Here is a 12,681-nt window from a genome sequence, read left to right as displayed (position 1 = left end):
GCTGTATGTTACATCTTTTAAGGTGTGGAAGTACTTGTTTTTTAAACACGGGTGAATTTTAAATATTTTTATCCTTTTTTTCTTAATTTAAAAAAATTAACTTTTTTTAAATTGTTTTGTGATGTAGTAAGTCAACTATGTTGTATATGGGACATTTTCTGATACTTAAAACTTTGAAATATGTAATACAGATTCCATAGCACTTCTTACAGAAAGCTGAAAAATCACAAAATCAAGTATAAGCACTTCATATGCATTTAACATCCAGTATTGTGATTTTTGTGCAATACCTTTATATTTAGAAATATGCAAAATACAATATAACATACAAATATCTTATTATATAGATAATATATTTTATAATTTAAAGGATGTGATTCATTTATATTTTAAAGGTTTTAGAAATTTCAGTCTCAATTTTTTTCAAAAAGTATTTTTAACTCCACTATATAAACTGTTTTGATATTCTTTTTTGTACAATGTTATATGAGCAACTAATTTTCAGAGTTTTTTTTTGTGTTCATTTTGGTGTTGTACAGTATGTCGTGAAATTACTGTACAAATTCTTGTCAGTGCTATTCCTAAATTAAGTCAGCAGGTGTCCCCATAAACCATACAAAGCATGCAGCACAATGTTCAGGAGTTGACCTGTACAATCTTAATACACTTTTCACCTTTTAACATTGCTTGTGACTTTTATTCATGTTTTCTTTGAAAGAGAATGCTATTTTCATGGCAAAATTACAAGAATATCCTTATTTTTATCCTATGCCATTAATTGATGCGTGAAGCAAGTATGTTAGCATATTGTTACAGGAGTTGCATAGCATTACTTCAGTGATGAATCACAAAGAGCATATAAAATTTAGCAATGTGGAGCATGGGAATGTTCAAAAATATGGGGTAAAGTAGTTTAGATGGTTTCATGATTCATCTCTGAAAACGGGAAAAAAAGAACAACAACAAACTTGGAGGTACAATATGCGTGTGGAGTGGAATCCACAAGTTTTTTTTGTGCTGTTTGGCACTAATAATAAATAGTAACTACAAAACAGTATAATAATAATAACTCCACAACAGATCAGGTGGAGAAGTCAGTTATCACTTCCCAATCGAATTAAAGAAAAAAAACTTTAGGAAGACAAGATTGTATAAGCTACGTGTGGAATTTAGAGTGGAATTAAGGCAGTGGGGTTAACAGCCCTACTCTTTTAAATGGTTTCTTATCAAGCTCTCTTTAACATATTCAACGAATGGCTGTGGCATTGATTTTAGAATTATAGTCCAGTGGAAAGATCTTCTTAATGGTCCACAACCACTAGCAGGAGAAAGATGGTTTTCCTTGGAGGATTCCCATCCCAGTACTGACCAGACCCAACCATTCCTAAGCTTTGAGATCAATATGCTGTACATAGTGGTTATGCTTCTGCCCTTAACTTTAGCTATGATTATAAAAACAATAAGTAGAATATTTTTATACAGTAAATAGGGGTTAACAAAAATAGAGAATTAGAATTCTCTAGAGAAATTAGAATGAGTGGGATAATTAGCAATTAAAACAATCATAACCCCCCACGTTGTAAAAGATATGCCAAGAATATAGAGTCTACTTTTTCTCTACATTTGAGGAATAATTTGCACTAGCATCATTTACCATGCAAAATAGTGCTTTATATAACTTCCATCACTTTTCTTTTAAAGATACAGTACATCACTTCTTAAAATAGATTAAGTTTAGAAATAAATACAGATATTTGCCATTGTAACTTAAACATCATGTGTGATACATCAGTGTTGAACTTTGTGATTGAAGAAAATCTGTAGAGGCCGTTAATCTATTGATATCACTATATCACTGTTTTTAATACCATGTGAATATGAATAATACATGCAGACTCCACATAGAAGGCAGCCCAGGCCAGAACTGAATTCAGGACTCAAGAGTTGTGAGACAGCAGCACTAACCATGATATCACCTGAAACTGTACAAATTCCTAATAATAAATACACTTTCATTGAATAAATAAGTATACTAATTATGAAAGAGATACCTCGTTAAACAATTATAGCAATTAAACAAGTAAGATGGAAACATAATTAATAATACATGTAATTTAAACATTTCTGTGTTGAAATTCATGAAAATGTCAAGTAGGCTATACAGTTTTCTTTTCATAAAACAAGCTCAATCCAAGAACCTGTCTAGAATGCACTCCATTGTTCCTGTAATTTTAAGTAGCTGTTTCATTTGAGTAAAATCAAGCCACATACTGCAAGAAAAGTAAAAAAGCACAATTATTGTCTCGTGATTTTGATATACTACTGAAGTAGAAAATTTTAAAATTTTGAGAAAAGATCATGTATAGACAAAACTGGTAAAATCTATGTCACCACACCTGAAGAAGGCTCCACGGCCGAAACGTTGTGTTCTCTTTCTTCTTTTTTTTAGCATGGAATAAACCTATTACTTGTTCCTATGAAGATAATTTGTCAACTATTAAGCACAAACCTCTCTCCACATACTGTAGTAGAAATAAAATAGCTAAAACTGGGAAAAATCTAGAGAAAGAATGTTGCATTTTCTTTATAAAATTTGAATGGGAAGAACTGAAAGGTAATGCATAGAATAGACATAAAGGATTACAGTTCACTTACTGTATTACTTTGCTTTTGCAAAATGAAATTTACAAAATTTTGTATAAAATAATAGATTTGTTTAATTCCAAAAGTAATAATAATCAGCCAAAAATAAACACATAAACTTTTCCAACCATCTTCACCTCTAGCACACCTCTCTTCTTTAAGGGAGTTATATAATCATCAATAGATCATCAATAGAAATTCATCCAAAATTCTATGTTCATTCAAATTCATTCCATGGAATGGAATGTCAGAAGTCCTCTATACCTCCAAGGTACAGTAGAAATAACTAACAAAGAAATTCCAGATTAAATAAAACTTTTTTTGTTCTTGTGCTCAAATATATGTTTCTTGTATTTAAAATGAGACGACATTTCTCAATAGATAAATGATTCTTATTCTTCCAATTGAGGAGGATTATCTTCTTAGCTGTTGCCAAGGAAAGAATAGTAAAGCAGATAGATTAAAAATAAGATAACTGATTTCTTAATTCAAAATATATATGCGATATGTTTGATTTTTCATTCAAGCTTTTAGTGTAATTGATCAAGGGATAAATACTGTCCCTTACTATCAATTAAGAGATTAATATCTGTCAGCATACTGTCAGTGGTTTTAATTAACTCTTAAAATATGTTTTGCTGTTCTGTGCTCCGTAAGCACTGTTTTGAATTTTTGTATCATTGCTGTTACATCGCTTCTGAGAGTGTTACATTTGGCAAACCTGCTACAGCAACTTTTCACACACTACTCCACTTTTTATGTATACAGATTTTTGTTTAATAAATTAAAGATTTTCACTTCAAATGTCTACACAGATCTAATCCTGAAAAAGCTATGTAACAATAAGACTATTGCATAATGAATAAACTATCATTTGAATGTGAAAATATTTTTTCTTCAGATAGCAAAGAAAATCATAAAAGAATAATCTGACTTTGATTGTAAGGCTTTTATTTTAAAAGAGAGATGTAATAGGTTGTGCATTTTACATGTTGTGTGAGTGCCATCTGGCCCACTCAGTTTAAGGCCCTCTGCTCTGTGTGAATTGTGTCCGCTTCCATTTTATGTAGAAGGCCTTCTCTGTTTCCTAAGTTTAGTTTACGGTGTGGTATACAGACTCTGGCAGGGAGAGGTAGACCATTATTTCCAGGATAAAAGGCAAATGAGAAACCCCTCAGTCATCTGCATCTCCAGGAGGTAAAATGCATGGAGATGTGAGGCATAGCAGGGTACACAGATGTAAGCTAGAAGCTTGGGTGCATTGGGAGAAATTTATATCACTGTTTTTTTGCCTAAACATTAATGAATTCTGTTTTTCAAGACAAAAGATTCGTGAACATGGGTATGCTGAAAATATAGTTTAAATGCCAGGTTGGTTATTTTCAGCAGGGACACTTGGATGGTTTAACAAACAGAAATTCTGTTCAATCCATAATTTTTTAATTTTGAAGATTTATTACTAAATGTTTAATGTAAAATTTAATGCAGTATTTTTCAGGAAGGGGTATGGCCCATTCTATTTTTTTATTACAGTCTACTTTGCTCATGGACTGGACATTAAAGTATCAGTGCATTTTATATGTACACATACAACGAATAACAGACTGACATCTCCTGTAATGACTGTAATTGACTGCAAAAACAAATATATTAAGGGGCTGATGCATTAGAATTAACCTTTTAGTATGCTTTCTTTTTTCTCTATTCCCAGTTACAGGAATTCACACAAACACAACATCTGCGTAGACATGCTGCGCAAGGGTTATCACAAGTCCTTCTCTGAGCTCTTCGCTCTGATCCAGAAGTGGAATGCCTCTAGGGAGGCTGCAGGGCCTGGGTCAGCCATATGGCAGCAGGAGCCCCTTGAGGAGCAGCTTGATAAGCTGGATCAGCTTCAGCACTTCCTGACCAGGGCTGAGGCAGCCCAGAGAGCAGGTAAACTGGGGAATTCTGGGTACCAGAGCAGCAGGAGCGGCAGCAGCAGGTGCCTGGGGGAAGAATTGGAAATTGTTTCATCTATGAATTTGCCACATTTCTGAAAATTAGCACATAAAAAGTTTAACCTGCTGAGTCCCCGTGATATAATATACTAGTTGAACCTTTACAGTATGTTACTTATTTTATTTTTAAGCAAGCGTCTGTACCTTTGCATTAACGTGGGTTTATTTTTTCTCCATCATTAATAACAGAAATGGAGGTGCTGAGAGGTCATATATGAGATGTCTTTTGGGAATCCTTTTTTATTTCATATTTATGAGTTATCTGGCCTGTGGTTTATGCATGCAGAACATAAAAAATATGGCAATAGTTGCCTGAACTCTAGACACCTCTGTAAGCAGAAATATATTAAACCTGCTGTAAAAGCAGTGATATTGCGTGTCACTGAGAGCTTTTCTGTTGTGTGACAAATCTAATAACACAGGAAATGATATCCTTTCAGCTGGACTCTGAACTTAATGGTGATTGCAACAGTTGCATTTTTTTATATATATTGCAGTTTTGAAGTAATGAGAAAATGTTGTGATCATTTAGAATACTTTAAAAAAATGGATGAGAAAAAAGTATGCTGACTTAAAATCCACCGGCTGCCCAAAAATTATAGTTTCATATAAATTATTAAACGAAAACTCATATAACTTTAATTTGTATTGGAACTGAGAGCTTGAGATCAGGAAACACAAAATTCTGTATTAGACATTTGTGTCTTGGCCTTAGATTTTTGGCATAAAATTTATAAAAACATCTGTAATTATACTGCGTTTTCTAATACTTTTTTATATTATTGAAATATCTTCCTGGACCATATGTTGCACTTACCTTTATCCTAAATACAGACCCTCTTACATCCTTTGATTGGAATTGTGAAATTTTAATCTTCACTTCTCATCTTTAGGTAAATATATACAGTGATAGTTAGTAGTTAGTCATTTCTAGAAAATCAAATCACTTTTTTATGTAGAGATTACAGTGTCAGTGATTGTAATATGCAAGTAGTGATTTGTGTTTTGGATTATGTCTTGCTGTATGCCTGCCACGGTTCTGTTTGAGGATGATGTTGCATTCATAGCAATGGAAGTTTGAGACAGAGAAGAAATTACATCAAGCTTGGTTAATGGCTTTCAATCTCAATGAATGGCTTAAATATTGCCACAACAATGCCAATCAATTTATGGATTGGTTGCGTGACTGTTTATATTGAAGCAAGTGTAGAATTGTCTGTGAAGTCATGTGCGTGACTCATTTCTACCAACTTATGAAGTGTCTCCCTGTAATAGTTGCGGTATGGTTCCCAAAGATTTGTGGAAAGAGGGGAAAGAAGTCGTATTAAAATGTTTACATATTATCCTGATTTTGGTTAAAAGTACAGCTACTTACTGAGCTAATTGTGTAATTTCATGCTTTACATATGCAAGTAATATGCTGAATTTGTATGTAATGAACATATTTTGTCTTTACAATTGTAAAATGAATAGACATGCAGATCCCAATATGGATACATTTTAGATGATGATCCAAGATACAGACAATATCTGTAAATTGTACAGATTGTGACTTAAATAAATTCAAGCTTGAGCTGTACTCATAAAATAATAAAGGAAGGATATCCATTACATGTAAATATGTAATGGTGAATGTTTTGCTTTCATGAGATATTTGCATTCATTTGAAGGGTACAATGCACTATAGGTACTAATTGCCATGATTGTTTTTTATTTTAAGGTCGTTATGAGGAGGTTTACACAAATCAGGTGTCATTGGCACGCTATTTTGATAATTCAGAAGACAAATGGCTGTCGGATCACTTTTTCGAGTCCAGTCTTCATACTGCCTCCCTAATTAAGATTGATGGTGGCAAAAAAGAAGCCGAAGCCCATTCAAACATGGGTAAAGTCTACATGGAAAAAGGTACAGAAAAATTCAAATATTAATGATTTTGAATCAGATTTTAAAAGTGGGAAATTAAATATCATGCATTTATAAGATTTACTTTGCACAAAAAGTATGCTTACTTGTCAAGCTTACAGTAATTCAATATTAAAAATCATGTTTTGCATCATCCTAATTCTACCCCCAATGTAAGGTGAATGTAATCAATGTGTTACATTTGTATAACCATTACAAAAATCAAAAGGTTTTACAGTATTCATTTCATTCAAGGAATCTGTCTTTTAAATGAGTAATATACAATTATTATTTCCTATTAAAAAATCAAATTAAAAATGTAAACGATAGTCCTGCATTGGATCACTGTGAGTGTACTATAGGACATAGTTTACAGTAATATTTTGGTGAAAGATTATGAATTACAATAGAAGTTACAATAGAATTAAATGCAATAATTTTTAAACTCCAAATTATAATATTTGGTCTGTTTTGTATTAATCAGATGGAGATAGTCCAGTTATGGATAAGAGCTATGTGTTTGGCAGATAAGATTCGTTTTTGTCCTGCAAGAAATTAAATCATTGATTACATAAAAGTAAATAATACTTCTTCAATGATTATGTTTTACAGGCATTTTTCTTAACTTATTGCCATTATGCTTGTACAAGGAAAAGTTTGTGTTTTACATAAATAAGTGCAGGCCACAATCAATAGGAGAGCTACAGTAGTAGCTGTACGAATGGAAGCAGCCTGGGAAACAAGAACAATAATAATTAAAGATAGAATGACTGCTTAAAAGTCTAAGGATAATATTTGCTAACCACTAAGAAAAAAGTCCTATTTCATCAAAGGGAGTGAATGAAATTTAGCCAGGACACTAGGGTTAACACTCTTTTTCTTTAGAAAAGTGCTACGAGATATTTAATAACTAAGTAGTGAGGACCTTTATCAGCTCATCTGAAGGACAGTAGCTCTTACAAAACAGTGTCCCACAGTCACCATACTGAAGTATTAATTTGGAAATTCTGGGCCAGTGGGAAGCATACCAGCTACTAGTCAACTAAGATCACTTAACAATGTTTTTTGTCTTGAAGTCCATAAGAACGTAAAAATGGTTAGAAATGATATGGAACCATTTGGTTCCTTTAGATCATCTGAGAGTGGGAACAAATCGTAGGAGGTTGTAACTAATTGATTTGAGGATCTCATCCAGTCATTTCTTCAAAGAAGCCAGGGCATCAGCTTCATCAGAATGGCACCAAATTCCACACTCCTACAATCCTTTTTATAAAGATACACCTCCTGTTCCCGATTTTAAATTTCTTCCACATTGCTCTGCTTGTGTACTCTGGTTCATGTTCCAACCCAGTCTAATGGATCAATTTTGATAATGCCTTGGATGATTTTGAGTGTTTATGTCAAGGTTACGTTCTTAACTTGTTTCCCTGTTTGACATGTATAATGGCAAGTTCTGTTGGTAGTTTAAATATACTGTTGCTGTTGACAATCATTGTAATTGTTATCAGATATTTAAGATGCACTGTTGTGCACACTTTTTAATGTGTTGGCTTTGGCATAAAATATTATTGTTCCACTTTCAAAAGCATTTATTCATATTACACAGCAGTTCCTAGTTCATTATTTGTGTTTTACTCCCTTTAAAATATGCATTAATTTCATACATTTGAGGAAACTTTCCTGTCTTTACAACTATCTAAATCTAGGATCTAAAATCTACATTAGCTTGTTTTAATATCTGTAAGCTCCTTGATTGAGATGGCTGTGATTTCAGTTTGTCAGTCTGCAGTCTGCAGTTTAACATGGAGGTGGTCACATGATATGGATATTTAAAACAACTACATTTTTTTTCATTTTTACACCATGCAAAAAACAAATGAAGGCGCTTTTAAGGTTTTACATATTTTGGAATATACTGTATAAGGTACTGAAATATTTAAACCTGAATGTTGAAATGAGACAGAAAAATAGTTTGACCTAAATTTAAACTTAAGTCAGAAGGATGAATGACAGATCTTGAAATGCATGCACTGGCCTTCCTGTTCATATGCCCTTAATCCCAGTAAGATAAAGTTGACAGGAGAGACCACAATGCATTGCTCAGTTATAGAATACCAAGAGTATTTCCAGCTGTGACTGCTGGATAGTGGACATATTTCAGTGAGAATCATTTAAAAAATCCATTGTTTGTCCTTTCTTTTGAGAAGATACAGTATAAAACCCTGTTCTGTAATTCAGTAGCATGCATTGAATTCTCTGATCGTTAATTGTATTTGTTTTAGCTACTGCTGTAATCCTGACCACCTGTCCATGCAATATATTGTTGTCAATGCTCTATAGGTGCATTTTTCTTTTTCATTTGTCTTAAACTGTGTACATGAAAAACCCCATGGTTAACTGTTACACTTATTCAATGCCTGATCTTAAAAATAAGACAAGAGGTCAAATACAGTATCTGCTACTGACTAGCTTCTTTCAGATTTCTATGAACATGTGATTGTGTGCATACAGTACATATACAGCACATACAATTATATACACAATTTAATAGTTGCCAGCAGCCATATTACCCTGCAACTCAACTGACAACCCACTGAAGCTAAGCAGGTACTAGCCTGTCCAGTACCTGGATGGTAGACCTCCTGGGAAAAACTAAGGTTGCTGCTGGAAGAGGTATTAGAGGGGTCACTGGTGGGCACTCACCCTGCAGTCTATGCAGGTCCTAATGTGGCAGGGACACTACATTGTAAAAAGCTGCCGTCCTTCAGTTGAGACATACTGTATAACCAAGGTACTGGCTTTCTGTGGTCATTAAGGGCTTCTCTCAAAAAGAGTAGTGTTACCCCACTGTCCTGGCCAAATTTCCCATTGGCCTTTACCAACCATGGCCTCCTAATAATCCCCATCTATGAATTGGCTTCATCACCCTGTTCTCCTCCCCACTGATAGCTGATGGCTGCTGTTGCATCATCCAGGTGGGGCTGCACATTGGTGGTGGAGTGGAGTCCCCATTACCTGTAAAGTGCTTTGAGTGGAGTGTCCAGAAAAGTGCTATATAAGTGTAAGGAATTATTATTATTATTAATTGTATCTCAAAATGTAAGTTTTTGTGATTATTCTCTATATTTTCTTATAGCTTTTGCATGTACTGTAACTATATTATATTAAAATGTTACATGGTTTGATTATTGATAGTTGTACTACTATTCCAACAAAATAACTAGATCATACTTAAATTGCTGTATGTGATAAAACAAGGCCACAGATTAATTTACTGATCACTAGATTTTCAGTCTAGGGATGTCAGATCTAAAAGTGCAAATACTGACATTTAGAGAACCACTGCTAAATTACAATAAAAACTCAATAATGTAAATAATCTTTTTAAAATGATCATATATTGAGCTCAGAGCTTTTGATTCTTTTGCGGCATTAATATATGTTACTGCAGGTTGTACAGTGTAACAAACAAAAGCGACAAAGCAAAGTTAAATACACATTAACATTTCAGTGGTCCAGGCAGCCATTGAAACACAGCAACATATAGCATTCCTTGATGAGCACCCACAAGTATGGATGCAATGCAATTGCATGAGTGCTACCGAGGGTAGGGTGGGATTCATAGCTCAAAATAGCATACACTTCTTCCTCCTGTGTGGTTGTAACTGTTAGCTGGGCTGTAAAAAATTCATGTTTTGTGGGAGTGGATATAACACAGGTTGGTTTCACAAAAAAAATTGGCAATCCTAAGTATATAAAAATGCGAGAATGAATCGATTAATAATCTCCATAGAACACAAGAAAAAGATTCAAGAAGCTTTTAAGATATCCATGAACATCATTGGTATAAAAATCGCTTGGTTGCTATTGGTAAAATTTAAAGCAGACTGTAAGATACTGTCACGATCCGGTTCTTTCCGGGCCCTATGAGGACAACACGATCCGGAACTGTGAGGATACAATAGGGAAAATAGTCATGCAGGAGAAGGGTCAGGAGACGGGGGGGGGGGTGTCCGAGGAGTGCAGGTGTCCAGGGGAAGTGAATCCAGGGCGAACAATCCAAGGGTATATCCAGAGGGGGAATCCAAAACAGGAGGTAGAGTCCAAGACCAGGGGATCCATCCGAAGTTAAAACAAGAACCGGGTCGGGACCGGCGGGGCAGGGAATCAGGAACAGGAAACTAAAACCATGACGGAGCCAGACTCGGCAGGAACCCGGGCTCTCACGAAGCAGGATTCAATGAGAAGCCTCGGGCAAACGCCTGCGTATGGCTTTAAAGGTGGAACTAAAGAGGGGCTGGAATAAGGAACAGGTGTAAACAATGGGGGAAACGAGGAAGGGCTGGAGCGCCCTTAAGAGGGGGAGTAGCGATCGTGACAGATACGTTTTCGGTGAATAAAATGTTTTGCTTCAACAGTCAGTAAACTAGTGAAGAGAAACCAGCCAGCCAGCCCTTTTTGTTCCAGATGTAATTATTTTCAGTTTGCAGTAGCTACAGCATGAGAAATTCCAGAAATTGCATGACCCACACATCAGTAGAATTACTTCAGCTCACTATTTGCATGATCCAAATCTGTTCATGGGTAGTGTTGGCAGCTGAGAGACAAAACCACATCTTCTGTGGACCAGAGAACACCTGAGGTGGGGGCAGAAAGAGTGATGATGTGTTTTATTGTTTGATGAATAATGTTCTGACTATGATGAACCTTTAGAAGATAACGTGTGGAGACGTTGTGGCGAGCATTATGATGTTTTTTTCAACTCAACTTATTAAATGGTGGAATTGTGATTATTCTAATAAATTCTAAATTTCTATTGACATTTTCTGAAGTTAAATTTTTAGTGACCACTTTTCCTCATTTGTAAATTCACCTATTCGCCGTTGGTTAATGAAGAGTTTACATGTTTATGTGCCAGTGAGTCATGGGCCATTCAGTTCCTTCAAGAAAGAGATAGATGTGCCTTGTGTGTAGACCTGTTACCTGTATGTAACGTAGCGTTGTGCTGTGAAATAAAAGAAACGCTAAATAACCTCCTTACTTTATTGGTTAACAGGTGTGTGTGCTAAACTATGAGAAGGATACACAGAGTAAGAGAGAATATAGCAGCAGCTCTAGGAGACTTATGAAGTGAAGACAAAATGAAGGGAAAAATCTCCTTTTATATAGAGGGAGAATAAATTAATGATGAAGTAAAAATGTTTTAAAACCCTATAATTAGTATAAAAAAAATTAATATGTCATACTGTACAATTTAAACGTACAGTGAAATAAATATTGGAGAGAGAATTACCTTTTGACAAATTAATAGATACTGTACTATATGTTTCATTACACTACACTGTACTCTTCAGTAATTAAACACAAAATACACAATAAATAGTGAAATCACTTGGGTACTTCCCTGACATGACTAATACAGGTTACTCACAATAGTCCACAAAAAAGCACAAGATGATATGAAGAGTTTGCCGCTCATGCTTGAAAACAAAGTGAGACTACAGCATAAAATGGCACCCTGGTGGATGCTGGTGGTGACTACATTACGTCGACTCCAATCTTTTCACTCACAGAAGGAGATTACTATGTGCTCTTTACAAAGGAAACTTAACTTAAACTTTCTGTAACTCAACAGTTTTATTTGAGTGGGATTATGGGATTGTTTTACTCTAAGCAAATGTATGTATTGTAACTTGTGTCATTTAGCCTGTGGATTAAATTGTACCTTGAAGAATAATGTTTAAATATTCTTTAAGTAGTCATAATTTAAGTTCAAGTTCAAGTTTATTGTCATTATACTCACATACAGGTATATGGTATAAAGAAATGCTATTCAGCTACTGTAGCTCTCAAACGGTAAGCAATACAAAAAACAACAATACAATTATAAAAGAAAAGAAAGACAGAGACAAAAGGCAATGTGCAAAACAACAACAGGTAACAGGTAGTGTGCAAAACAACATCAGATGTGCAAAATCATACATCAACAGAATGAAATAAAGGTGTGAGGCAGAGGTACAGTAGATTTCAATGTGTGTTTCAGTTTTGATAAAGAGAGAAGGCACAGTGAGGGTTCAGATTGTAGGTGAGAGAGGCTGGGAGTTTAATAGTTTGATAGTGCGAGGGTAAAAACTG

The 12,681-nt window shown here is 34.6% G+C and overlaps 1 protein-coding gene across 1 annotated transcript in view; it reads left to right on the top strand.

Annotated features, from left to right (window-relative positions):
• Positions 1-12,681, top strand: part of ttc29 (tetratricopeptide repeat domain 29) — a 96,139-nt gene that overhangs the window by 15,033 nt on the left and 68,425 nt on the right. Inside the window, exons 4-5 of the mRNA XM_088930094.1 lie at positions 4,355-4,578; positions 6,364-6,549. Of these exons, the coding sequence (XP_088786220.1) occupies positions 4,355-4,578; positions 6,364-6,549 (410 nt within the window). The remainder of the gene's footprint in view (positions 1-4,354; positions 4,579-6,363; positions 6,550-12,681) is intronic.

The sequence above is a fragment of the Atractosteus spatula genome, chromosome 1, assembly GCF_055471065.1.
Source record: "Atractosteus spatula isolate fAtrSpa1 chromosome 1, fAtrSpa1.hap1, whole genome shotgun sequence".
Taxonomy (NCBI): Eukaryota; Metazoa; Chordata; class Actinopteri; order Semionotiformes; family Lepisosteidae; genus Atractosteus; species Atractosteus spatula.
Note: the sequence above shows the minus strand (reverse complement) of the source record. Positions and strands in the feature narration are given on the sequence as shown.